The sequence below is a fragment of the Myiozetetes cayanensis genome, unplaced genomic scaffold, assembly GCF_022539395.1.
Source record: "Myiozetetes cayanensis isolate MyiCay16 unplaced genomic scaffold, myiCay2020 scf2-11, whole genome shotgun sequence".
Lineage (NCBI taxonomy): Eukaryota > Metazoa > Chordata > Aves > Passeriformes > Tyrannidae > Myiozetetes > Myiozetetes cayanensis.
In genome coordinates, this window is record NW_026087411.1 from 31,604,727 (window position 1) to 31,631,843 (window position 27,117).

The 27,117-nt window shown below is 49.1% G+C and overlaps 3 protein-coding genes across 3 annotated transcripts; 2 read left to right on the top strand and 1 right to left on the bottom strand.

Annotated features, from left to right (window-relative positions):
* The first annotated feature begins 1,375 nt into the window (after nt 1–1,375).
* LOC126640791 (epoxide hydrolase 1-like) lies at nt 1,376–11,386 on the top strand. Its single transcript, XM_050316934.1, has 10 exons — nt 1,376–1,514; nt 2,831–2,854; nt 3,712–3,925; nt 4,717–4,897; nt 5,554–5,784; nt 6,161–6,290; nt 7,197–7,411; nt 9,510–9,618; nt 9,950–10,075; nt 11,025–11,386. Exons 1-10 carry the CDS (start codon nt 1,486–1,488, stop codon nt 11,224–11,226), a joined length of 1,461 nt encoding a protein of 486 aa, XP_050172891.1. The 5' UTR covers nt 1,376–1,485; the 3' UTR covers nt 11,227–11,386.
* MAD2L1BP (MAD2L1 binding protein) lies at nt 11,319–14,043 on the bottom strand. The gene is made up of 2 exons (XM_050316958.1): nt 13,858–14,043; nt 11,319–13,315 (listed from the first exon to the last, which is right to left on the bottom strand). The coding sequence occupies exons 1-2, from the start codon at nt 14,041–14,043 to the stop codon at nt 12,785–12,787; spliced, it is 717 nt and encodes a 238-aa protein (XP_050172915.1). The 3' UTR covers nt 11,319–12,784.
* A 1,178-nt stretch (nt 14,044–15,221) lies between these two features.
* On the top strand, nt 15,222–25,946 carry GTPBP2 (GTP binding protein 2). Its single transcript, XM_050316931.1, has 12 exons — nt 15,222–15,456; nt 17,645–17,671; nt 18,303–18,487; nt 18,793–18,901; nt 19,452–19,649; nt 19,932–20,106; nt 20,745–20,964; nt 21,399–21,534; nt 21,933–21,991; nt 22,670–22,841; nt 23,096–23,260; nt 23,707–25,946. The coding sequence occupies exons 1-12, from the start codon at nt 15,277–15,279 to the stop codon at nt 23,902–23,904; spliced, it is 1,824 nt and encodes a 607-aa protein (XP_050172888.1). The 5' UTR covers nt 15,222–15,276; the 3' UTR covers nt 23,905–25,946.
* The last annotated feature ends 1,171 nt before the right edge of the window (nt 25,947–27,117 follow it).

Genomic DNA, 27,117 nt, shown 5'->3' on the forward strand with positions numbered 1-27,117 from the left:
GCACCTTACTGAGTCCTGGGCTACCTTCCACCCAGATTGTAACTCTTTCTTCTTGTTGTTAGTAATTCTCTAGTCTTCTGACTGTAGTCCTTCCACAATCAGGGATACCACCTTCCAAGAAGCCTCAAGAGAGCTGAGTTTGTATGGGAAATAGAACCTTAGAGCTCAGTAATCCCAGATGGATATAACCAGAAATAGCTATGGTGCAGCAATAAATTGAACTTCAACCAGATGAAGGATTTAACAAACTTTTCTTCCTGATGGCTCTTTGCGATGGCACAGTGGCTGTATGTGAACTCAGAGCAGTATGAGATTTAACCATCACAAAGCTCATTGGTGATGGTATTTCACCTTAAGCATTGCACAAAAATAGGAATCATTTCCTCTGATGGTAAAATGCAGTTATTCCTAAAGAGAAACACAGCAAGGACACTGCAACAATTTAGGAAGGAAAAGCCTTTATCCAGTAAGGTTTTACCAGTCATGAGGGAAAAAAAACCCTAGTTGCCTGAGCTAAAACAAAGCATTTATTACCATGGAAAATGAAAAACTGAACTTTTTGTTTTGGCTGCTGCAAATCACAGGTGCACCTGGAACAGAGCCCGGTGATACACAGGTTGCTCACCTGGAGGTGAGCTCATCTCAATACCTGCTCTGAGCAGCTGCAGCTACATCAGGTTGCTCAGTGCCTTGTTCCTGACAAATGTCTGAATGGAGATCCCACATCCTCTCTCGTCCCCTGTCCCAGGCTCTGAATACATCCATGGTAAAGTAATTTCTTATCATATCTGACCCAAATTTCCCTTGTTGCAATCTGTGTCCATTGCCTTTTTTTATTCAACTGCTGCTACTCCGGGATGATTCTGGGTCCATTTTTCCTACACTCACCACTCACCACTAGTTAGCTGTGGACAGCAATAAGATTGCACCCTTTACCCTTCTCTCTGCAGGCTGAACAATCTCTCTACCTCTCCTCATACCCCACATGCTCCAGCCCTGCAGCAGCTTCGTGGCCCTGTACCTCCAAGGGTGGGCTCACTCCAGTCTTTCTTCTACCAGCAAGGCCAGAACAGGATGTAGCAGTCCAGGTGTGGTCTCAAAAGTGAGAGAGTGAAGTATCCTTTCCTTCAGCCTGCTGCCTGACGTTCCTGCTATGCAGCCCTGCAATCAGCTGGCATTTGCTGGAAGGACACAGCGTTTACACGACCTGAGCTGAGGACCTCAGGAGAGCCTCCGCAGGGCTCCTCTCTGTGCGTTTGGTATCGGCCCCGTGCTGGTGCACAGGGCTGCTCCCACCCCACGCAGGACTTTGCATTTGCCTCTGTTGAGCTCAATCTGCAACTGCACACTTAAGCAATAGGTGGCACTGATGGATGATGTAGATCGCATTGTCCCTGAGACGGCGTCACTGCGGAAGAGAAAGCCAGCAGAGGAGAAACTTGGATTGCGTCACTTGGAGCAGCGTCCAGGGAAAGACAAGCAGGCATGTGGCAGGAGATTCTTCCAAACGCTTGGTAAGAACTCCTCGGCACGGGGAGGAGGGACTCCAAACTGGGCTCCCTGCGGCTGGGGGTGGGAGAAAACCCCAGGAGGGTCACCAAGCCATCGGAGAGTGGGAACATGCAGCTGAGTTCTCCTGAGCATGAGTGCAGAGGAGGTTTTGATAGACTGAGCCTTGTTTTATGTCACTGCGAGAGCTCCTTCTGGGACTTGCTTGCTTTGTTAGCAGTGCAGAGTTTGTGCTATTGCCATAACTGGTTTCATGCCTCTAAAGCTCACTAAGCTCCAGGATGTAAGTACAGGGGGATATTAGTACCTGTTGCATAAGCTATTTGTTCTCAGGAACCGTGTTCTTCCTTGTCTGGGAGCAACTTAAGGAGTTATGTCCTTAAAAATCACATATAGGCTGTCTCAGAGATTATTACCAAATTGCCTTGGAGACTACTGGGATATCCAGTACAGGTACCAGGTTCTGCATCCCAGACAGCAGAGGGAAAAGGTATTAGGTAAAAAGAAAATACTCAGTGGAGTTGGTTTTTCACAGATTTTCAATGCTTTTTCTTTTTTGGCTTTTGTTTTGTTTTCTCAAGGTATTGCACTTATGACACCAATGAACTCTCTAATCTAGCTGCCTTCCACGAGGCAGAGTAATAAGACTTTCCCTTATTGCACCTGATTTTGCTAGATTTTAGACTGTGCTTTTGTACCAAAATCTACCAGGCTTAAAGAGAACCAAGGAGGATAGTTCCTTTTTCTTGCAGGAGGACTAAAAGCTTGGTATCTAATCAGGAGTAGTTAAAAGTGGCAAAGGTAAATCGGCTCACTGAACTCTGAACAGGACAGTGTCCCACAAGCCTCTCCTCATGCCAGCCCCGTAGCACACTGAACAGCAGAGTAACACGTGAGCTCGGAGGCCTCCTGCCAAGGCTGTGCACCTATTGCTACACAGCAAGCAGAATAAACTATTTTCTTGGCTGAAGTAACACGGCTGCTCGCAGGATGAAACACTGCAAGGACACCTACCCAGTTGTTTAGCGCCTTTTATCCAATTTATGCTGAAGGAGGAAATATTGTGGCAACAAATTATCTAGCTAAAACACAGCCTAGGAACACTGTCTCTTTGTGCAGAGATAGCGTTTTCTGAGCCCTTCTCTTTCCATCCTATCCAAAAAGTAGGAAAAATAATGTTGCCAGCTGGCTAAACAGCTTGTGATTGCGTGGCTGGGCAATAAATGTGCTGGCAGGTGACATTCTTCACACCATCCCCAAGGGCTGATATCAGACAACATTATCAGACTATAAGGATCCTTCTTTTTTTCCCTTTTTGTAGGGAGAGCGTCTTGTCCCGGATCAGGTGAGTGAAACGGCTCTTCCATGCTGAGGTCTCCACTTTTGATCAGCTCCCTAACTGGGGTGCAGGTGATAGTCCCTTCGTTCTCTGGATCACAACAACAAAATCTTCATTCACAGTCCCCTTGTAGCCCCCTGCAATAGCCCCAGACACCCCTATTAATACCCCCAAGGAAGCTGGAGAACTTGGAGCACAGGTCAGAGGGAAGGTACACTACATTTAGGACTGCATGTCTGTGAAACCCAACTCCAGTAACTTAGCTCCTGCACCTCAGGTCTGAACCTTGCTCTTTAGAACAGAAAGAGAGGCACCAGCACACAAGCCTTACTGGAAAGCTATGGTGGAGGGCCAGTGCTGCCCTAAGAGATCGTTATGTACAAAGCACTGGCAAGAGAAGCATGTCCGGCACATCCAGCTCTCTTCAGCAACTGAAGACTTTTGTCTCTCTTCCTGCTCCTCAGCCCACTCTGTCCATGCAGTTTTTATCCCTGGAGAAGTCCAGCTGCTACTATCTAGTTCACACCAGTACCTGCCTCAAAATAGATTGGCCCATATGCTATTGAACCTTGTCCCCCTGGGCACCCTGGTTCATGAGGAGAGGGACAATGAAGCCTTGTGATCAGCAAGTCCTGATTAGCAAGGACTTGAGATCACTAAGAAGCATTGGTAAATACAACTCTGCCCCAAATCTTGCCTGTGGTCTTCAGAAAAAATAGAAACCTCCAGTCCCTGCTGACTGCATGGGATTTGTAGGCATTTGTTCCTGCTCAGTCCCAATGGATGTGATTACAAGCCTCAGCATAATCCCTTTGCCCTTGACACTTCTGTTGTTGAACACAAACAATTTTATGCTTCTTCAGATCTTTTGAATATTCTCAGAAGAACGCAGTCCTAGTCCCTGTGGCTGCCCTGGGGGTTGGAGGGATGCTGGTTTACTGGCTGAGATCTAGACACAAGATCAAGACTCTTGAAATGGGCGATGGATGGTGGGGCTCAGGTGAAAGACTCCTAAAAGGGAGAGAAGATGAAAGTATCCGTCCCTTCAAGATTCAAACATCTGACAAAGAAATCGAGGTACCGGTGGCTGGGGTGTTAGGAGGGGCAGAAAGCTGCAAGGCACATGGAGGCAGTCCATCACCCACCTCTCTGCTTTGAGGAGATGTCTTGGGGGTGACAGCAACGCACTTATATGTGCCAGTGCCGCTTCTTAGCTCCATCAGATGATGCTCTGGCTCACCATCCTTTATGAACAGGATTTGAGCTCAGATCCATTCCAATGTCCAATAAGGACAACAGACCCTCCATGCAACCTGTGGCTGCTCCTGCAGAAAGGCCACACTTTGAGTAGCAGACTTTGGCAGTGTCTGTGGATGGTGGGGAGGGGCAGGAGGGTGGTGGGACAGCAGCAGCACCAGGAGGGCAGGACTGAGGGACTTCTGTAGATAGAAGGGCTAGAATGAAGAGGGAGGGGGTATTGACTGAGTTGTAGCACATCTGTCCCTGCATGCCTGTCCCTAATTATCTGGTCAACATTCTGCAGCTCAGGCTGAGCTTTTCATTATCCCAGCTGGCAGGGCTGGCAAGCTGCTAGTGCCAAAAACCCTGAAGTGAGTTAGCACTAAGTCAAAAGTAGGACCCAGTACTCCTGGGTACCCTAGGGGAACTCATAATCTGTAGAAAAATATATTCCCCGTATTAACAATTCAGGAGGTCATGCAGAGTATAGCACTGCTTCAGGAGGGCTTGTGGTGTCCCAGAGAGCAATACAAAAGCCAGTGGAGCAAGGAGAGCCTGTCCACGTCTGCCCTGGCATAAGGCACGTGTAGGCAGCTGACAAACCTCTCAAGAAGGGCTCCCTTCCACAGGATCTGCACCGGCGCCTGGATCAGGCCCGCTACACACCACATGTGGAGGGGGCTGCCTTCCACTATGGCTTCAACTCCAGCTACTTGAAGAAGGTGGTGTCCTACTGGAGGAACCAGTTCGACTGGCGCAAGCAAGTGGAAGTCCTGAACAAATACCCCCACTTCCACACCACCATTGAAGGTGAGGCAACCTCTGTGGCTTGAGCAGGTCTCACTCTGAAATGCACAGAGAGAAGGGGGAGATTTAAGAAATTACAATAAGGTAACAGTATGCATAACAGCTTAGTGATACGAGTGAAGTATCATTGAAGGCTCTATTAGTAATAACCTTGTAGAGATTTAGTCCATTAAAAATAGCAATAAGATTAGGTCTGCTTCCGGATGAGCTGCTTCTGGCTCTGAACATGCACTAACTAATGATGAGGTTTTCTTCAGCTTCTTTCATGCACTTCCTTTTCCATATTTCTCTTTTAATCACCTACATATTTTGTAATTTTGTCATGTTTTTGCACGTATTACTATTACCTGCATTATGCTATTCATTTAAGTGCAGCTCAGCTTATATACTGTGAGACCAGTTTCTCAGGAGAGAAAGTTCAATCTCCTGTGACCCCAGTATCTGGGGCTGGGGTCAATACCTCTGTTTGTACATAAAAGATGAGACATAGATACAGGCATCCCTTTTAATCTGGCATCTTCTTGCCGTGGGTTGATTGAGTAATCATCTCTTCTGCTACAGATGTTAATTACAATTTTGCCACCCTCCTTCTTCAGAGTCTAGAGCAGAAGCTGTGATGGACCCAGAGCTTTAATTTATTTTTCTTGAATGTGTGGCAGGGATTGATATCCATTTTATCCATGTGAAGCCATCCTATGTTCCTCATGGTCAAGTTGTTCAACCTCTGCTGATGGTCCATGGCTGGCCTGGCTCCTTCTATGAGTTCTACAAGATCATCCCTCTGCTCACGGAGCCGGCCAAGCATGGCCTGAATGAGGGTGACGTGGTGTTTGAGGTTATCTGCCCATCCATCCCAGGCTATGGCTTCTCAGAGGCCCCTCACCAGCAAGGTAAGCGATGAAAAGGCTCTGTTAGAATTAAAGTCTTTGGGGTAACACCTCAGCCATACTGAGCCCCCCTGGATACTGCAGTTTGTGAATGCAGATGCCTGGCTCTTCACTAACGCCCACGTGGCTGAGGCTCTGGCGCTCGCTGGGGAGATTTGGAGCACAATGGTAGCTGGAATCCAGGTCTACTTTCCACTTTCTCCACTTCCCACTGACTTTCTAGCATCTTGTGCTCACTTTATTCCCAAGGAGTGAGGCAGAGCAGCATGGCACACTGTGCCTTCCCACAGCCCCATACTCACATGCCTCTGTCAGGCCACAATCTCTGGCCAGGGGACGAACACCAGGACAGAGCTCACGTGTTTCTCTTTACCTACAGGCTTTGACTCCATAGCAGCTGCTCGGATATTTCATAAGCTGATGAACAGATTGGGCTTCAAGAAATACTACCTACAGGGAGGAGACTGGGGATCTCGTATTACCACAGACATGGCCCAGATGCTGCCACAGTAAGTAGCAAAGGAAATCAGAGCAGAAAAGCTGCCTCCATTTCTTACCCTACCTTCTGGCTCTGTGGTCCTGCCTTCTGCTTGCCCTACATCTCATTCTTTCTGTTGTTTCCTTCAGGAACAAACCCACCTTGCATATTCAATTGTATTCATATGCTTTGCATTGATATTGGCACAGTTCTTGTGCTTTCTAAATTTCAGTGTTTGGTTCTCTTTCACTAGACTCTGCTGCATTTTGATTTGAGATGTCAAGGAGACAGATCATCATTCTAAATGAGGAATGAGATTTTTTAATCAGCACAGAGAAAAAGAAGGGAGGAGCTCAGCCTTTCAGCAGCTAAACACACAAAGTATAGGAGTTTCCTGTGTAAAATGCAGACTTGAGATTGGTTGGAAAAGAAGCACAATGCCTTCCTCAGAAGATAGCATCGCAGCTTTGTGCTGAAGAGGCATTTAATGCTCTCCAGGCACCACAGCCACACTTGGGTCAGAGAATAGATAAAGTGGGAAAGCTCCTAAAGCAGTTAGATTACGGGCCGGGGAGCTCACTCTCCCCCGTTGCGGCTGTGCTGCATAACGCCCAGAACACAGAGGCCACATGTGGTCTACTCGTGCTTTTCAGAAAATACCCAGCACAGCCTGTTCCCTACAGCATGGAACAACACAAGATCAACAGCCAGAGCTACCAGCATGGATATGCTACATCCAGAAACTGAGTAGCAGTTGCAGAGCTGGATGGATATGGGACCATTTCTAACTCCCATTTTTTGAGTTGTGATGAACCTGAAGGGCTTTGTGTATTTGACTCAGTGAAATGCTTCTACCAGAGCTCCAGGTGTGTTTTCTAGAAAATCTGAAGACAGCAAATCGCTTGATTTAACCTTCTATTCATTAACTTAATTTTAGATCTGTGAGAGGGCTTCATCTGAATCTCGTCTTCATCGGCAAACAAGGTTTGGGAAGGTTGATTTCCACAATGCTTGGAGCTTATGTGCCATGGCTTGTAGGCCTCAGTAGGGAAGATGCTCGACGTATCTACCCTTTCATGCAGAAGAACGTGTATGACCTTCTGAGAGAGTCTGGGTACTTACATATCCAGTCCACCAAACCAGACACTGCAGGTAATTTACCTTCTCTCTATCACTGTGAGCACTGTATAGTAAATGCTTATAGTATATACAATCTTATAGCAACAAAGGCCAATCAAGTTTAAGAAGCAATAAGTTTTGGTAACTGAGTGAAAGACCCATGTGGGCAGTGAGCTCACAGGGACAAGAACTGTGTAAAACAAAATTAAAAGGAACAGCTCAAAAAAAGATGGAGATTTCAAATATCACTTTTCAAGGCCTTTTGGATAGCATGCCACTTCTCTCAGGCGAAGAACCCCTTTCCAAAAAGTATCCTAAAATAAAGCACAGAGTCCTGAAGTTGAAGCTTCTAGAAATAAATGTGGTTGAAAACAAGAAAAATATCCAAAGCAAGTAAGTGCAACAAGAAACTTGCAGGAAGGTAGACACAGCCCTAACACGTGAAAAAGTGTCAGAAGCCTGACATATTGGATCCAGTAGATAAGGAGTATGAAGAAATATAGGGCTGTTTCATAAAAGTTAAATTATTTACATCAGTCCCCACTAGAGAGGATTTTGCGGTATTGCCTTATTGAAATAGCCTGTCATCAGGAAAGACAGCAGAGCTATCAGCTATGGAGACCACAGAACAAACAAGCACCCCATCCTGGCAATTCACTGAAGAAGAAAAAGTTGAAACTGAAATGTCAGCTAATGTCTAGTCTGCTAATGTCTAGTCTGTTGCTTGAAGTAATCACAATACCAAAGATAAAAAAGGAGAAAAAGAGATACCAGTTTGGAGGGGGATTGTGGTGGTGGCATTTCTGGTTGTTTGGGGTTTTTTTAAGGGCCAAACAGTGAAGGTAGCCTGAGAAAAATAAAGACTAGTATGTCTAGTCTCTGATCAGAAAACTAGCAGAGCTATTTTAAAGAGAAGAACTGATTTACAGATGATAATATCACAGGGAAACCATACTTCAAAAATCAGAGCTCTGGCAGAATCAAAGAGCTGTGAGTCCAGTAATGGAACTTACATAACTTCCAGAAAATACTTTGTTGAGATTCCTCCAGTGTTCTTAAGAAATTAAACTACCTTAAGAAATTAAACTGCCTTAAGAAAAGGATTAAACTAGTCAATGTGAGAATCAAGCACAGGAATAAATAAGCAAGTTCCAGGAGAGAGAGAGTATCAAAAATCTGTGCTGGCACTTGTACACTTCAATATGATCCTGATTTCTCTTCAAATAAAAGTTAATGATTAGCTGAAGAATTGACAGCTATCCAAGATTTGGTTTAATCTAAAGATAAATGGTTTTTTTGCAACTCTACAGTTAAGTGACTGGTTGACAAAACCAGCCAATAGAAACTGATGTTAACAAAGTCCAAAGCAGTTTAAGTAAAGTTAAAAAATCACAATGAGGTCAAGTTTGGCTTCTGCCATATGAGAGAATCCATGAGAAACATCAGCCTGCTCAGAGTTTAAGAGAATCTTACAAACTGTTAAAGAAAATAAAAAAAGGAAACCCTAAATCCATGATATTCTGAATCTATTGCATGCCTGTTAACCCTGTTTCATTATTGTATTTTAGAATCAGAAGAATACATGAAGGGGAGAAAGGCTGAAGTGATTGTACAGTGCTTCTATGGAAGCTGCTCACAGTCTAGGATTCTTCATACTCTATTTCTGTATTTATGATGTTTGCTAATGTTCCCCAAGGGAGGAAGAGATAACAGATACACAACATTCCACTGTTTAAATTAGATAAAACGTGATGAACAGCACTAACAGTCCTAGTTGCCCATTCAAAACAGGACAGTGCTCCCAAATAATTTATCTGAAGGTTCTTTTCAGAGTGTAATCCCTTTACATCTGAATTTACTCCTGCCACACATTACCAAGAAGCCAATAGGACTTCCTTAGTTCCTGGCTTCTTTTGTATAGGAATTACTTGAGTTTGTAGTGCCATCGGTTACAGCTGGAATTACTTTGGGGGGAATTTGTCATGAATAAAGTACTATCAGGGGTATTAAAATACAGACTCATTACTGAATTCTCATAGAAAACTGAACACTTATGAAAGTCCAGTTTAATTCCCACTGAAGTATTGCAATGCTGGGCAACTGCAATAACCCTTTTATTTTCCTGAATTAGGTTGTGGACTGAATGACTCCCCGGTGGGGCTTGCTGCATATATTTTGGAGAAATTCTCCACCTGGACAGACAAATCATTTCTAAATAAAGATAATGGAGGCTTGGAAAGGTAAGAAAACAGATGTTATTCCATGCAAAGTCTCATTAAAAGAATGAGCGATAATAACGAATATGAGGATTCAGGTAAAAGATTGGCCAGTCAAATCTGAAATTTAAGGATGAAAGACCACACATGACAAGTAGTAGCTTAAACTTACAGCAGACTGCCTGCAAACCATTGATTCAGAACAAGGTGGTTTTGCTCTGGGCACATGGGTGCCAATTAATTTGCTACTTGAAAATGAGCAGAGAACAAGAGGAACAACTTCAGGACATGAGCTCAATACAGTGCATTGAGAAATAGCTTCTGGTTACATTTCTTCATCCTTCTCTCTCAACAGCAAATACTCTCTTGATGAGCTTTTGACCAATGTGATGATTTATTGGGTGACATCCTCCATTGTGTCCTCAATGCGATTCTACAAGGAGAACTTTTCCAAGGACCCTTTTCAAGCTGCTCGTAACAGGTAATGAAGTGGTAGGTGCAAGACAGATTTGCAAATGAGATGGAAACATTTGCCTGTATAAACATTTAGATCACTTACAATAGCAAATCTAACTCAGAAAAAAAATAAATCAAAGTTCTTATTATGTTTTGATGAATATAGTTAAGGGTCACTTTTCTTTTGAACCTATAACTCACACAGGGTGGCTTGCAACCAAGGCAATATGTACTAGTCAAAGCATCAAATGCAGTCTTGTGTTCAAAATACAGGTCTATATACTTCTTTGCCAAACAAATGTAATCCGTTACTCAGTTCAGTAAAAACAAAACAGAAAATCATGGGCATATCCCAGAGAGAAGTTTAAACTGAATTAGGAAGGATATGGCTTGCTGGAGGATAAACTAAGAACTACAGCAGTTAAGCACAAACTTGGGGAAGGATTTTGGAGAGCAGTACTTGAAACCAAGCACCTCCTGACAGCTGGTATTTTAAGATGACTTTAAGAGAGGCTGACCAGAAAAATATTGCTGAATGGATTTCTCCAAGCAACAGATCATACAAACAAATGGAGGAGTGTTTTTCTTTGTGACTGAACCAGTCTACCTTCCCTCCCCAGAGATTCATTTATTACACATTTGGTACCACAAGTTTAAATCAAATGTGAGCTGGTTCATTTCTGATTTTCACAGAGGTGCAGCATCTTGTCACATAGCACAAAATTACAGAACCACCTAAGCTCAGAGTGAAACATTTCAGGATCGAACTGTGTGCAAAGTTGGCTCTCCTTTACACAGTTTCAGGTATAACATGTTTATACTCAAGGATATCCAAACAGAAGTGAAGCCCTTCAGCAGAGTGCAGGCCACAAGGTGTGCTGCTGATATGAAACTATGGCAGTTACCAGTCAGAAAGTTTTTATGGACTTTCCCTGAGACTTGTTTCAAAAATGCAATAAACTTGTGTCTTCTAGGATTGGTGTACATGTTCCCACAGGGATTGCAGCTTTTCCTCAGGAGATAATTCATACACCACGTATCTGGGCAAAGGATGTCTACAAGAACATCGTCACTTACTCTTACATGCCACGTGGAGGGCATTTTGCTGCCTTTGAGGAACCAAAGCTTCTGGCACAAGACATCATGCAGTTTGTCAGAAAAGTGGAACAGCTGTAAACCTGCAGTTTAAATATATGCATAGAATGGAAGCAAATTGTTCTGGCACCAGCAGAACCTTTGTTTTGAAGGATTAAAGAAATCCAATGTAATCACATATAGAAACAAGCATTTTATTTTGATAATTTCAGTACTATACTTGTTAATCGAGCTGTGAAGATTTTTATAAGGAGAAAAACAAAAAAAACCACAACCAACCAAACAAAAATAATAGTAAAAAAAACCCAAAGCACCTTGTGTTCTTTCATTCCCAGCACCATATCATTGCTGAATTCATAGTTCAAGTATAACAAAATATGTAAACAGTTTATTGCAGTAACATTGCATTCATTTGGGACAGAGAGGTGAAAAAAAATGGCTAAGGCTTGTGTTCAAAAGTTTTAAATACTTGGGCACTAGCATTCTTAAATATGTATTACAAGCAGCTTTGGTGGAAGTGTAAAGGGTTTTGATCTCTTGAGCACAAACACTCATACATTCAAGTGATATTTCATTCAAAAACCTGTGATTACATATTCAAGTGGGCAGCTGCACAAAAGGCAGCTTTCTTCATTCTAGCAGTTTCTCCCCTAGAACAAGTTCTAGCAGCTACTGCACATTGTAAACAGTTGTTAATGGATAATATGGCAGAGACACCACTCCTAGTGTTCTCCAAGCTCAAAAATATCAAGTTCCTCCTAGTTCTATAACACATCCTGTCCTGTTCTGCACTAGAGAACAGCTCAGAAGAACAGGCTCAAATCTGCTTCCAAGTGATACAATATGACTCAGAACAGGAATTTGGCAGATAAAGACAGTGCTGAACTTCATCACAGTCCCCTGACTTCTACACATTCCAAAAAAGTCTAGGTTCAAGACTTATAAGAGATAAAAGTAAGCAAGAAACTTGCTTACTTTGTTGTTTAGCGAGAATAAGTTACAATATTGAGGCAGAACTCCTTTTCTGAAGAAGGTTAGCAAAAACTGCTTACTTTTAATTGTATCTGTATGTTTAACTGATTGTCAGGGCTGTTGGACTAAGGATTTAAAAAAAAAAAAAAAAAATTGCTTATTGCTACCCTGCCTCCACAGAACTGGTCAAGCTCTTTCCGTCTCCAGTACAGAACAGCACTAGGTACAAGATCTCCCATCTGCCGAGAAATCGCACTCTTTGGAATGTTAAGGACCTGAAACCGAGGTCTGTAGAAGTCTAATTTTATCAAATAGATGGATAATAACTTGATTACTCAAGTGGGGTGGGCACCACAACAGCTGAGGGGATACCAAGAGCTGCAGCTGCTCCTAAGCACACAGCAGGGTGCATCCCAACACACTAATTCATCTGCTCTGCCACAGCTCAAGTCCCTCAGAAATTACTGCACCTTTGCCTTAAAGGGGATTTGCCTTCAACAAGAAATCAGGAAGTGACAAAAGATGAGTGCAGCCAAGCTACAGGAAGACAATAAACGCCCTGGAGAAAAAAAAAATTCAGACAGAAAAAGATACATGGTTACATTGGATAAAATTAACACTTAACAAAGGATAATTAATATTCCAGTTGGACATCTACAGAGCCCAGTCATTCACTAAAGCCTTTGAGGGTCACTGGTGCTTGGAACCAGATGTAGTCCTCCCAGTCAGGCGCTGTGTGCTGTGGAGGCGAGGCACTCAGGTGGGGGTCTCCATCACAGGACAATCTAACAGTCAGCTTCCTCCCTCGTGTTGGCACTTTGTAGTTCAGCTTGGGCCGGAACCACTCAACACCACAGTCCCGGTGGCCCTGGACCAGGACGAGCGTGCCTGTGATAGGGAGAGCCTTCAGTTCACTGAAGATGTCTGCAACAAACAGGCTGTGAAAGAGCTGGCGAACACAGGGGGCAGTCTGCAGGCTCTCCTCAGCACTGCCCTCGCAGATCCCTTCCAAGTTCAGCTCATAGAGCTCCTTGGGGTTCATGACATTTCCTCCAAGCAGGAAAAGAACCCGAGGAACCAGCGTCAAACTAAACATGACTTCCAGATGCTGGAACAATCCCTCCAGCTCCATTAGCACCTGCTGGCACTTGCTGCTTCCCAGGCCCGTGGAGGGTGGCTTCTCAATCTCATCTCCATTCTGGAAAACAAACAAACCCGTTAATACTTTTAGTTATAAGGATGTATTAGTCCCAATATGCTCTGCAGAAAGCATGGCCCATTCCACGAGGGAGCAAGGCGGGTGTGGTCCTTATGAGAGCTATAGGTACTTACAGAGACAGAGACACAAGAAGAACACGAAAGCACACCCTATTCGACAAACACTCAGTTTGAACCCAAATCGCAGTAGAGATAAATTCTCACAAGAAACAGAAGCCCCGTCTTTCAAAGATCAGCCAAAGCAGCGACATGCCTTCAGCACAGAGTAGCGTTAACAAGCAATAGAGAGCAACTTGCCGAGACTTGCAACAGCCGGACCTTAACGTTGTCCTTACCTTTTTCTTTTTTTTTTTTTTTTTTCTCCAGAGGAAGATGTAACATTTAGGGACGCAGCTACAACGAACACTTTACTTTCTACGCACCGACACACGAGGGCGTGCGACCAGCAGCTCACTGGCAGAACTCGAGCTCCACGGCCACCCCGCCGACCTCCCTCCCGCCCGCACCCCGGGGCCGCCTCACCTGTGGCGCCCGCCGGCAGAAGTAGGCCAGCTGCTCGTAGGGCAGCGGCAGCTGGTTCCGCTGGTGCAGCACGTGCTTGAGGAGCTCGCAGGCGAAGCGGCAGCCGCTACCCCGGCGCACGGCGCCCGGGAACGCCACGGACACCGAGGGTGTGCCGGGCACCGACGCGCTCCGCCGAGGCCTCATCCCGCGATCCGGCAGCAACAACCGAGCGAGAGCCGCAACCACGCCCGCGCCAACGGCCGCGCCGCCTTTAAATGCCGCGGCCGCCGCGGGGGCTCACGGGAGCGGCGCGCGGGCGAGCAGGCGCAGCGATTGGTAGAGAGCGGGGCGGCGGCGCGAGCGGGCGCGCGGCAGGAGGCGGGGCCCTGGTGGAGCCCCGCCCCCGGGGTGAGCGTGACCGACCGGGCTGGCCCCGCCCCGCCGGCCGCGGTCCCGCCCCGGGGCCGCCCGGCTGAGGCGGTGTCCGGAGCGGCGGCAGCGCTGTCCGGGGGACTCCCAGGAGCCGCTCTGCTGGCTTCCGCCCCCTCCCCGGCAGCCCTTGCGGAGGAGCTGCCTTCGCCGCGCCGCGGGGGGGCGGGGAGCGCGCGGGAGCGCCGTGTTTGGAAACATTGCGCCCGCTGCCCCATTGGGTGCCGCCTCCAGCACACGGCGAGGGGAGGGCGGGCGCCGCTCGCAGCGGGTTGCGGGAGGAGCCGCTCCCCGGCTGCTGTACAGGGACCTTGGCTGCCTGTTGACAGCGCCACAGAGCGTGGCAGATGTACAAAAGCTGACCCAGCGCCGCCCGCCCCAGCGGATGCGGCGGAGGAAGAGCAGGCGCGGTGGCAGTGGAACTGGAGACTGGGAAAACACTCGGTGAGGGGGTGCGGCGCACAGCAGGAGGGTATTTTGCTGTTCTTGCCGCCCCCGGTAGGAGCATAATGATTGCTTCGCACCGAGCTGCTGCCTCTGCGTAGTCATGAGGCATCTCCGATGGCACACAGGTTCGAAAGTGCACCAATGTCCCGATGCCAGCTGGGTCGGGTGCCGACCTTCGCTGTCAATGAACAGGGAATCTGGGGCTGTGCAGTGCCAAGGGGGAAACCCGCCGACAGGCCCCGGCGGGCAGGACCCGGGGAGCGGAGGCATCCTGCGCGTTGCTCGCCGCGGCCGGGAGGCGGCGCTCCCTCCCTCGGACTCCAACTCCCATGCGCCCTCGCGGAGGGAGCCCGTACGGCAGCGACCGGGCCGCGCCGCGGGGCACGCTGGGAGCTGTAGTTTGGAGTGGGCGGCGCGCGGCGCGTTCTCGGCGTTGTAGGCGGGCGGGACTCGCTTTCCCGGGGCGCCGCGCGGCGGTCGGTGACGCCGGGGCGGCGGGGCCGGGCGGGGAGCGGAGCGGAGCGGGCACCGCACCGGGGCGGCGGGGCCGCACTGGCCGCCATGGATTCGCGGGTGTCGGAGCTGTTCGGGGGCTGCTGCCGGCCGGCGGGCGGCGGGGCAGGCGGGGCGCTGCGCGGGCGCGGGGGGGCCGCGCCCGGCGGCGGCGGCTCGAAGGCGAAGAAGAAGAACGGGCGGAGCCGGGGGGGCAAGGCCAACAACCCGCCGTACCTGCCGCCCGAGGTGAGCTCCGACGCCGCCGCGTCCCGTCAACCGCGGAGGGAGCGGGGTCGGGCCCCGGGGCGGAGGGATGGTGCCGCCACACACCCCCCGGGCTGGTCGGTGCCCGGGCCCCGCAGGTTCGGTCGCGGGTCGGGCTGGAGGTGCTGGTGCGGGGCCGTGCGGGGGTCGGGCCGGCAGCAGCCCTGGCAGGAGCCCCGGGAACTGTGTGCCCGCCTGCCTCGGTCTCTCCTGCGCGCAGTGCTTGTTCCTCCGGTGACAGCGAGTTCCCCGCGGAGTCCGCCAGACCCTGTCCGCGAATAGTGTCCCACTGCCTGGCGTCCGTCTGTGGGTGCTTTGCTGCCTGGGAACGACATAGCTTCGGAAATAAAGCTTTGTGCGCCTCATAGTCCCGAGCATCCCGCTCACATTTCTCCCTGAGAGAACGATCTGTGGGTCTAAATCCCTTTCCAGCTGCCAAACTCAGCAGGTTCTAGTGACTCCCTTCCTAGTTAATTTTGACAACTGTTTTCTTACGTGGGGATGCAGGTGGTACTGACAGGGTGTGAGGCACTTGCCTCTTGCAGCAGGAAAAGGTGCATTGGTCGTAGGCGGGTCTGTGGTTCGGTGAGGGAGCTGGCACCGAACTAATAGGACTGACGTTGTGGAGAGAGTTACGTGACCCCAGACTCCATTGCTCAGCCCCAGTCAGTGAGCTTTCTGTAAAATATATAAGAGCCTGTGCTGGGAGGGAGCAGTCCTTCCACAAGGCAAGTCTGTGATGCTTGGTAAGAAGGGAAAACAGTGCTTTGCTACTGTTAGATCTTCTCCATGGGCAGGACTGTGCCCTGCAGCCACAGTTTAGTTCTTGTTCCTTTCAGCTGGAGGCTGGACAGTCCCCTGTGGTTTCAACGCAGCTTCCTGTCCCTGGCTACCCTTGCAGTGTGTGCCACAGCAAGTCTAGGCTTGTTGCTTTTCTATTCTTCAGCAGCCTTGAAGGAGACCCACCTCCTTATTTACACGACAGTGTAGTATGTGAATTGTGTTTTTCTTAGAACTGGAAAGCTGTTAAGAGAGGAAAACCTTCCACAAGTACCCTTTTCTCATTGCATAGCTCTGCTGCCTGAGACTGAGCTGACAGTTGAGAACTTCTGTTGGCCTTTTGCCACCATAAGCACCGCTGTGGTTAGGAGCTGAGCTAGAAGGCAAGGAGAGGGCTATTGCCCTCTGCAAACACATGCAAATAGGTGTCCAGAGGAAAAGGAAGTGCTTACTGTTGCCAACCCCATTTAGTCTGACAAAGTACGTGGCTTCCTCCAGGCTCCAGCCCTTTCTCCAGCCCCTTCCCTTATACCGAATCAATGGGAAAATTACTTCAGTATTGGCTAGACATTGTTTTTGGATAGTTGGAGTGTGTTGTGGTTGGAGTGAACTTGAGGAGTACCTGGGCCTCTCTGTAACAACCCAGTCAGGCTTCAGCCCTTCCTGGGAAAGTTTTTGTGAGCACATTGCATACAGACAGTCCCAATAAGGTCTGGTACTCCAGAACTGCCGGGCCAGTGACTAGTTTCTGTACTTCAAAGAAATCATTAGGTTGCTTCCTTATGTCCGTAGTCCTTTCTTGAAGAGAGAAGAGACACAAGGAGTCAGTAAAGGAGTCAGTGAAAAACTGAGTGAGGGAGGATATCAGTGTGCAGGAGAGGAGGCAGTGACTTTTGTTCCCAGTCTCCTATTTCTGTGCACATTGGGTGAATAGAAGCTGCTGGATAGGGTGGGAGTGGGTTGCTGTCAGTGGCACTTTGTGGGTCATGGATGGGTGAGGGGGGAGACCTTGAATCATATGCTGGCCTTTTTGAAACTGGAACTCTCTCTCTGTGTGACTGTTAGGCTAGCCCTATTCTTTACTGTCAGTGAAAAAAAAAAATCCTCCCTACTCTGACAGTATTACCCCTGTGTTCCACTCTAGTTTTGTCCTCTGGTGTTCATGATGTGGGATGCAAACAGCAAAAACAAACCATAAGGGAAGTTCTGGTTGAGTGTAGGAAGGAATGTCAGAAGAGGGTGGAGCTAACACAGTCTCTTTCTACCACTTTCCCCTCTCTCTGAAATCATCAGCACCAGCTGCAGAATATCTGGGCAGCTGGTGCCTGTAGAAGGAAGTCCTCATGGGCACAGCATCTAACTCTTCTGTCTTGTTTCATTCTCTGACCAGGCAGAAGATGGGAACATCGAGTACAAGGTGAGTCATTTTGAGGTTGCAGAAGAAGGTCTTCCTCCCAGAGGGTTATTTTGCTGTGAGTAACTTCACCAAAGACAGCCTATGGGTAACATGGACAAGCAGGAGACAGAAAAGTGGACACTGTACTAAGGAACGACCAGTCATCTTCTGTGTCTCTGTGCCTAGCAATACCCAGTAGGCTGAGCTTGAAGAGTTTGATCTCAATTCTCCTTTTTAGTAATCTGTTTTAGAAGGTGAGGCCCACTGTGTTTTTCCTGAAGTCTACATGTTTTGGGAGAGCTGCAGGTCTCCCTCATAATGATTTGTCACTTCCTTGTGGCTGCTCTCATTTGCACTTACTTGGCTCCTGTGTCACAGATGGGTCCCAGAGTGCTGCCTTTACCCCCACAGCAGGCAGGGTCCAGATCCCTTTGTCACAATGCAGAAAAGTTCTTCTAACACATGTGTGCACCTTTGTGAAACCCTTTTTCACCTGTACCATAGCTTCTGTGCAGACAGTAACACAGGCTGTGCTTTCTAGAGGTGGGTCAGAGCTGGGAGCATTGCTTCACAGTATTGGGAGTTGCTGGCTTGGGCAATTAGAATCCCTCTGCATCCAGGCTGTGACTAGAACTACCCCTCTGTTGAACAGCTGAAGCTGGTGAACCCCTCGCAGTACCGCTTTGAGCACCTGGTGACACAGATGAAGTGGCGACTGCAGGAGGGCCGCGGTGAGGCCGTCTATCAGATCGGCGTGGAGGACAACGGGCTGCTGGTGGGCCTCTCAGAGGAGGAGATGCGTGCCTCGCTCAAGACCCTGCGCCGCATGGCAGAGAAGTACATGTTCCTTTTCGTCTGCAGGGCCCACAAGCATCAACAGCCTCCAGCAGAGGGGCTCGGCCCCAGGAGTCCACTCAGCGGCCAGTGGCTCTACTCTAAAAAGCCCCTGTATGACTGGAATTCCTTCAGTCATAAGGCTCTGGAAACATGAAGGAAGTTATAGGGCTTTTGTCTGGAAGCTTGAGGTTCCTTGCCTGCCATCACCAGCTTTTATCCCACTCTCTTTGTCAGCTGTTGTTGTAAAGGTGCAAGATCCGTGGAGTACAAGTGTGTCTCACTCCTTCCTTTCGTTTTCATGGCAGGGTTGGGGCTGACATTACGGTGCTGCGGGAGAGGGAGGTCGATTATGACAGTGATGTTCCGAGGAAGATAACGGAGGTGCTTGTCCGAAAGGTGCCTGACAACCAGCAGGTAGGGACGTGTGGCTTGGACATCCTCTCCTGCTGGAGACTCAGAGGCTTTATACAGTCAGCTTCCTTTTGGGATGGGAGCCCAAACCCTAGAGGCACTTTGTCATAGATTGGCCCATAGCAGATGCTTTAAAGAGCTGCCAGAGGGAGGCTTGATGATAACACTTCTTATCTCCAAGACTGTGGTTGAGGCAGAGATCAGTGGGAGAGATTGCCTGGATCGGAGGTGAAAAATTATTTCACTTTTATGGCAGTGGTTCTGATGCAGGCCAGTGTGCAAACAAGGAAGGATCTAGAGGTCCTGCTGCAGCAAATGGCCTTTTATGTGATATCAAAGGCTGGTGTGTCACATCACAGCTCTAGAGAGTGTATCACATCTGCTGGGCAGTGGTTTGCTGGGAGCAAGAGCAGAATCTGAGCAAGATTACACTGCACAGTGTCCCTCATCTAGGGATGCTCTCTGAGGTGCATCTCCACTGCCGTGTAGTGCTCATGCACACTCAGCACAGCAGTGGTAAAGTTTCGTGATTTCTCTCTTCTTTTTCCTGTAGTTCTTAGACCTTCGAGTAGCTGTGCTGGGGAATGTGGACTCAGGGAAGTCAACACTGTTGGGTGTCCTAACGCAAGGAGAGCTGGACAATGGGCGGGGCAGGGCACGCCTCAACCTCTTCCGGCATCTCCATGAAATCCAGTCAGGAAGAACGTCAAGCATCAGCTTTGAGATCCTCGGCTTCAACAGCAAAGGAGAGGTGAGGGGAGTGGGCTGCTGAACTCAGAAAGCTGAAAGAGAATAGGACTGCCCTTCTATTACAACTGTGAGTGGGACATGAGAGAAGAGAGGTGGCACAGCTCCATGTCCCTTAGGCTGAACCTGAGTGCTACTTGTCAATTTGCAACAGACATTTTATCTTACACCCATGGTGGATGATCTCTCCTTACTGATTCTGAGATCAAAGTGGGTAGATAAGAGATGGGTTTTCTTTGCTTCCCTGCTGGGGATGCCTCTCTCACCAACTCCTTATGTTCCTCAGGTGGTAAATTACAGTGACTCCAGGACAGCAGAAGAGATCTGTGAAAGTTCTTCCAAAATGATCACTTTCATTGACCTAGCTGGCCACCACAAGTATCTGAAAACAACCATCTTTGGCCTCACCAGCTACTGCCCAGACTTTGCCATGCTGGTGGTTAGTGCCAACACTGGCATTGGTGAGTGTTGCCCTGCCTGTATGGATGAACAACAATGTGTGGAGAGAAATGGAGACTGGGGGAAGTGGGTCTTTGTTTGCTGCAAACAGTTGTCAGAAAAAATTATTAGTCTGGAAACCTTTACTGATTTCTTGTAAGCCAGTGTGTAGGAGTGCCTGGGAGGGGAGTAGAGCTGGGATCCTTTTACCAGCTATAGACCACATTAAGCTGTGCCCTGGACAGGGAAGCTTTTTTTGGAATTTGGGGCTATGTTTGTCAGAAAAGAAAACAACTTTGACATATACTTAGGGGTGCTGAATCCTGAGGCCTTGTAAAAAGGCAACTGGAGTTCTCCCACATCTATCTTTGACATTTTTGTGGCTGTTTTTTGGCAAACTCTAGCCCAAGAATGAAAACTGCTGCATCTTTTTGAAACAAACAGATCAATCACAAAACTTCTTCGTGGTTTTTATTTTTCTGGGCTAATGTTTGGTTTTGTTTAAAAGAGTGATTTTGCTTTTTCTTTGCCTGGTGGACTACACAGCTACAGGGAAATCTCTAGAGCGGGCCTGTGGGGTGGCCAGGAGACGTAGCCGTGACATAAACAAAGCAACAGTGATGACTGCTGCTGCACCTACACTCTCGCTTGTCTCCTGCAGCGGGCACAACGCGAGAGCACTTGGGCTTGGCCATGGCCCTCAAGGTCCCCTTCTTCATTGTCGTCAGCAAAGTTGACTTGTGTTCAAAAGCCACCGTGGAACGGACAGTGAAGCAGCTGGAGCGAATCCTGAAGCAGCCAGGCTGCAACAAGCTCCCCCTGCTTGTGAACTCAGATGATGACGCTGTTACAGCAGCACAACAGTTTGCACAGTCTCCCAAGTAAGGCACCATTCCTTTCTTCTTCTGGGAGCAGGCAATTCACACTGGGCTGCCATGTGGAGCTGGGAAGGGCGACCACAGGGGAGCTGACCAAATCTTGAAAATCTCAACTCCTCATCAAGCTTCCTAGCTTTGCATTCTCCAAGAAGGCATTTTCCCCTCCCAGACCTTTTCCTGGGCTCTGGGAGCTGAAGGTGCCCAAGGCTGCACTGGAGTTACTTCTGCATGACAGAAGTGTGGGCTGGCAGGGGATTGGTGCCTCAACCAACTGTTGAGGCAGGGATTACTGCAAAGCTGTACCTAGCCCTCCTGTTTTAGCCACTTATCGCTGTCGTCTCTGTCCTCCTGCTGATCTCAGTAAATTCAGAATCCCAGAAACCTTCTGCAGCTTCACTCTGGCCTTCTGCTTATTTCTGTCTATTTGTGTCTGACAGCATCACCCCAATCTTCACGCTATCCAGTGTTTCTGGGGAGAACCTGGATCTCTTAAAAGTCTTCCTCAACATCCTCCCTCCACTGACCAACAGTAAAGAGCAGGAAGAATTAATGCAGCAACTTACAGAATTTCAGGTGCGTAAGGGGAGTTTCTGATACTCCGGTCATTGCTGTGCCATGGGAGAAACTTCTGGGGAATCTGGACACCATGGGTAGAGATGTGGTGAACTCCTGGACTATTGGAAGACATTAAGGAAAGGACTCGGTCCTTGAGAAAAATGTGGTAGGCTGGGCTGTGTCCTAACCAAGGGCTATCTGTCTCAGGGATAAGATTGTTTCTCTGGTAGCCACTTGAAAGGCAGATATTCCTCTAATAGGAGGGTAGTGGTAGCTGGTTAAGCTCCTAGATGGTGTCTGATGACCAGCAGAGAGCTCACCTCCTTCACACAAAGGGCAGGCACCTTGTCCTCATTTCTGGAGTGCTGTTTCACCGCCGTCTGTCTGAGCAGCTTTTTTTTATTGCCTTGCTGCAGGTTGATGAAATTTATACTGTGCCAGAGGTGGGGACTGTTGTGGGAGGAACTCTGTCGAGGTAAGTGAGGCCAGGCAGACAAGTGTGGATGTGAGTGGTTGCTGGAGTTCCCTCAAGGGTAGAGTCCCCCTCTGCAGAAGTGGAAGCTGTGTGAGGCTCAGTCCTGACTGCTGCCAGGTGGCTGAGCCAAGCGAGGGTAGACCCTTACAGGGTGCTGGGAGGTGCCATGAGCAGACCATTGGTCACATGGTGGCAAGCAGAGAGTCTGCCCGAAAGTTGCTGGATTAGGAATGTGAATGTCCTTCATCAAGCAGGGGGAGGGAACGTAGAGGGCAAATCCTCCCATTCCAGCAGGGGTTAATTGCATGCTTCCCCATGAAAAGGCAGCTGTCTCTCTGTCCTGGGGACAATCGGAGCAGTTCGGCTACCAGCACATCCACACAGAAGAGGCATCATCTGAAGTCTCTCCACCAGAAACAATGCAGTGTGGCAGAGCACTGGGGGTGAAATGGCCCCTGTCTATACCTGGGATCCTTGGGAGTGATAGTGTGGCTTTCCCTCCTGCTGTAAGAAATCCCTGTTCTCACCAGCCTTTGTATCCCTGTTAGTTGGTCCCAGATAATAGTCCGAAGGCACTCACCTCGTTGGCCCTGGGGAATTTGCGCAGGTTGATCTTGGAGGGTGAGATGTCTTTCTTGTCTCCTGATGAACTGTGTCCTGCTCTTCTGCCCTGGGCAGTGGGATCTGCCGAGAAGGGGAGAACTTGGTGGTTGGTCCCACCGACGACGGGAAGTTCCTCCGGCTGAAGGTGTGCAGTATCCAACGGAACCGCTCTGCCTGCCGTGTGCTGCGGGCTGGGCAGGCAGCCACTCTGGCCCTCGGGCCCTTCGACCGCTCCCTGCTGCGCAAGGTGAGTCCTGCTGTTGCCAGGTTGTTCACTGGTCCAGTGGGCAGGACCGGAGGCTTCCCTGGAGATCCCCCATTGGTAGGGTGGGAGTTTGCTGGAAGGGGAGGAAATGGCCAAGTTACAAAGTAGAATGAGTACAAGGCTGAGAATGGGATGCAAGCCCCAGTCACAGAGTGGAGATGTGTTTGTGGGTTTGCAGGCTGGTCAGAAGCAAGGGGACTGGCCCTACCTAGTCTGAGCCTTGGGTTGTTCTGCAGGGCATGGTAATGGTGAGCCCAGAAATGAACCCCACCATCTGCTCAGTGTTTGAAGCCGAGATCGTGCTGTTGTTCCATGCCACAACTTTCCGAAAGGGGTTTCAGGTGACGGTGCATGTGGGGAATGTGCGACAGACAGCGATTGTAGAGAAGATCCACGGAAAGGTAGGCAATGGGAAGGAAGGGGAGGAAAACGGACCTTCCCTGTGTGTTTTGTTGGGATTCCACCATACCCACCATACCCACCATTCCACCATACCCTGTAGTAAAGCTAGGGGCTATTGTTATTTTGAGTAGCTGTGTCTCTTCCTAGGAGCACACTCCATCCCTTTATCCTGCCCCTTTGGTTGCTTTTCCTTCCAACACATTAAAGAATTCCCTCCCACAAAGCAAACAGCATGATGAACTACAGCAAGACTGTGAAGAGAGGTGAACTCTCCAGAGCTTGTGTCTTCCTGTCTCTCCATATGCATACAGTAATGGGAAGGGCTCAAGCCATGCAGTCTGAGGAAAGCAACCTGCTCATTTGCTTCATCTTACCGTCCGCATGCACCTCTCCTGCATGCACTGGTTTGGGAGGTAGGTCTAAGCTCTCCCGTTTTTCTTTTCAGGACAAGCTGCGGACAGGAGAGAAGGCAGTGGTCTGTTTCAGGTTCATCAAGCATCCTGAATACTTGAAGATAGGAGCCAAACTGCTTTTCCGTGAAGGAGTCACCAAAGGTATTGGGCATGTCACTGACCTCCAAGCCATCACCACCAAAGAAAACGGCCTGGAGGAGTCCCTGGGGCCTGGACAGCTGAGCTTCTGACTACCAGTAGGTCAGAGAAATCTCCACTCACCAGCACCTGGGGAGAAGGATGGGAGCTTCTATGGCTTTCTGAGCGATGCCTGGAGCTGCTGCTGTCCCATTCTAGCGTGGACGTCCCTCTGCACTGTGAGATGGAGCCCGGGAGAGTCTCTCGCATTCAATACCGTACATGGGACAAGTTAAGCACGTTCTCCAGATCGCCTGCAGCTCTCATTACCATGCCCTCCTTCAGAATAGATCAGAGGCACCTGCAGACCTGGGCAGGCAAGTTCTGGCTTTGTTTACTGTTTGAAAATTGCTGGTTGGGAGGAGCAGAGCTCTTGAAGATCAGCAGTGAAGGGACATTTTTTGCCATCTCTGACACAAGATTTGGTCTGATTTCTGCTCTCTGAGCACTGAGTTGATAACAGTCCTCTCCCAAGTCATCCTGCAGCACATCCTTCTGGGCAGGGGATGAAGAGGCCATGCTGCCTACTGCAGGGACTTGGCCGAACCTCTCAGAATGCATTCAGGATGCTTTTTAACTGTTTGAATCTTGGTTGGCTTTAATCTGCTGTGTGTCCAATTGTGTGTTGGTTTTGCGTTATTCCAATCTGAGTGTCTTACTGTTGGACAAATGTCATGTTCCTCACTCACGTGTACACATTTCTTCAGCATCCCGCTTACTGACTCCCAGGAAGCTGAGGCTGCTCTGAGTGGCACAGCCTCCTGACATAATGTCATGAAGAAAGAGTTTGTACTTGCATCTGTTCCTTGCAGCAGCTGAACGGGAGGCCGTTCTGTGGAGCAGAGCAGGGCCTGAGCCTGTGCTGGTGTGAGCAGGTTGTTCCGTGGATGTTCAGCTGACGGTGTCATCTGCACGTTGGTAGCAGTGGTTTGCAGTGGGCTCCCTGGTGTGGCTGTTCCCAGCCCAGCTTGCTCCTCACACGCTTGCCTTAATGTGCGAGGAGGACAGGCTGCATTACCTACACAAAACCAGGTGACTTCCGTTGTTTAGATGTGATTTGACAGTGGCATGATTATATTTCTGTTTGTCCTGGAGGAAGAATTCCTTTCTTTCCCTTGCCACTGCGGTTTGTTGTCGGAGGAAAGCTGATGTGGCCACAAGGACTCTGTGCATAGAGTGGAGCACATTTGTCTCCAACTCCCTGTTATGCAGCTCTCCTGTGTAGCCTGGAGGATGCAACAAGGTCTGTAAAGTTGTACATAGGCTTTTGGTTTTATTGTTGACTGTTAGACCAAATGTGTCTGCTGCGAGCAACAGGTCTTCAGCCAGCCCTGCCGCTGGCGTGGTGGCCTGCTAGTCCTGACCGAAGAGACACCCAAAGAGCCCTTCTGCCATCCTGAGAGCACGTTCTGCTTCTGGGCTGCTGGCACAGGCAGTGCCTGTGGGGCTGTGCAGATCTGTGGACATCACAGAGTTGCACTTTGCACAGGGAAGGGCTCTGGCAGGCGAGGAGGGGGCGGCTGCCCCCTACAAAGAGCCTGCTGAGGCGTGGGGAAGCCGGTGAAACGGTGGTATCCATGAAGGGAAGGCAGCTCAGGAGTGACCTGTCCCTTGGAGGAAGCACTGATCCAGCTGAAAACTCTGCTGCATCCCCATCAGCCCAGCGGTGAGAAGGGAGCTGCTGGCTCAGGGTCACTGCCCAAGAAGGATGCTTTTTTTCCCATCCTGGCAGTGGGCTGGGTATTCCAGGGAGACAGTCTTTTCACCAATGCCTGCAGGCCCCAGCTGCCAGCAGTCTTCCCTTTGGTGCTAGTTGGTCACAAAGAATGTTACCGGGGAGTATGGGGGGCGAGCTCCAGCTCTTTGCAGCAGCCCTGGTGTTTTCTGCTCCAAAGTGGGCACGGGGTGCTGTGACTGTTTCTGAAACAGCCCATGGCTGGTCTCACCTCATCCCTGCCATCTGTGGCATGACTGTTCTTGGTGCCATGCTCTTCATAATTGCTGTTTTGTTGTCTTGAATTTTTCTAATGCTGGGGGTTGTCCCTGCTCCCCAAGCATCTATATATAAATGTACAGAATAAAGACGTTTTATTGAGCTTGCTGTCTGAGTTGTACAATAAGTGAGGGTGGAGCTGGGCCCTTACCCTGCTGCCCTTGGAGCTGAATCACAGTTGGAGATGGCTACCCTTCAGCCGTTCCTAAGCTTCCTGCATTCGGTCCTATAAATACCCCTCCGTGGTGTGGAAGGAATGCGCCGCTGTTTACAACCCTGCGCTCCCGGCTTATCTGAGTAAGCCTGGGCGTGCAGCCCGAGGTGACAGGCAGCCACGTCACCCTGAGCACAGCACTTCAGGCTGTTGTGGGCGGAACCGGCTGTGGTGAGAGCTTCCTCGCAATCACAAATTCCCCCCGAGCCTAATTAAAGAGATGCTTTCTAGGGCACACATCTAACCTGTTTGTTTTTAAAATAGCTTCGACCTTATCAAGGGGTTTGCGACTGCCTTCTCTCCATAAGAACAGGTTGTTCCCTTGGGACAAAGCAGAGGCAGGAAGGCTTTCCTGTGGAGTGTACTTGTGTCACTGAAGGGATTTGCCTCTTCTAAACTTGTTTTTGTGTCAGGTAGTGGCATCTGCAGAGTCCAGTCCTGCCAGACACTTGGGAAATGAGACGTGCCACTGTCACAGGAGCATGAGGCAATCTTGCTAGACTGGTTGCTGTTTCTCTTTACGTGAGGACTTAAGGAAACTTGTCACTTTGCAATGTTAGGACTGTCATTAGTGGGAGTGACTCCATAATTCCTTCCTCTGCTGATTATGAGCAGAGCTGCATGAACTAGAATGAGCTGCTTGTGCTTCTTGAAATCGCACAACTATGTTGTCAAGTATTAGACACACCCCACCCCTCCCCCAGTAACGTAGCAGCTTCCCAGCACAGGCTGTCAGAGGGAAGGAGAGAGCTGCTCAACAGCTGGAATTAGGATGGTGCAGTCCAGAAAACAGCACATGCAAACAGAGCTGCAGTTTGCATCATTATCTGCTGCCTCAAAGGCTCTCTTCCCCGCTTCCCCGAGGGAAGGGAAGCCTGCAGCTGATGAAACTCCCTGCAATGTGTTTCCTAACCCCACCCACTGCTGCCTTGACGTGGCACGTTCCTTCCCCCTTCCCTAGGAGCCAAGTTCAAATTACTGGCAGCAGTACTTCTGGCGGGCTCCAGGCAGCTTGTGGTGTAGCACAGAGCTGAGCCCTGCCAGGCAGCTGAGGCCAAG

Bases quoted from the DNA above. Each gene is read 5' to 3' on its own strand.
- MAD2L1BP (XM_050316958.1), bottom strand. From the start codon at position 14,043: ATGAGGCCTCGGCGGAGCGCGTCGGTGCCCGGCACACCCTCGGTGTCC. The intron at 13,316-13,857 runs GTGAGGCGGCCC...TTTGTTTTCCAG, and splicing joins TCTGCCGGCGGGCGCCACAG to AATGGAGATGAGATTGAGAA.
- LOC126640791 (XM_050316934.1), top strand. From the start codon at position 1,486: ATGTGGCAGGAGATTCTTCCAAACGCTTG. The intron at 1,515-2,830 runs GTAAGAACTCCT...CCCTTTTTGTAG, and splicing joins GAGATTCTTCCAAACGCTTG to GGAGAGCGTCTTGTCCCGGA. The intron at 7,412-9,509 runs GTAATTTACCTT...TTCCTGAATTAG, and splicing joins CACCAAACCAGACACTGCAG to GTTGTGGACTGAATGACTCC.
- GTPBP2 (XM_050316931.1), top strand. From the start codon at position 15,277: ATGGATTCGCGGGTGTCGGAGCTGTTCGGGGGCTGCTGCCGGCCGGCG. The intron at 17,672-18,302 runs GTGAGTCATTTT...TCTGTTGAACAG, and splicing joins ATGGGAACATCGAGTACAAG to CTGAAGCTGGTGAACCCCTC. The intron at 23,261-23,706 runs GTAGGCAATGGG...TTTTCTTTTCAG, and splicing joins TAGAGAAGATCCACGGAAAG to GACAAGCTGCGGACAGGAGA.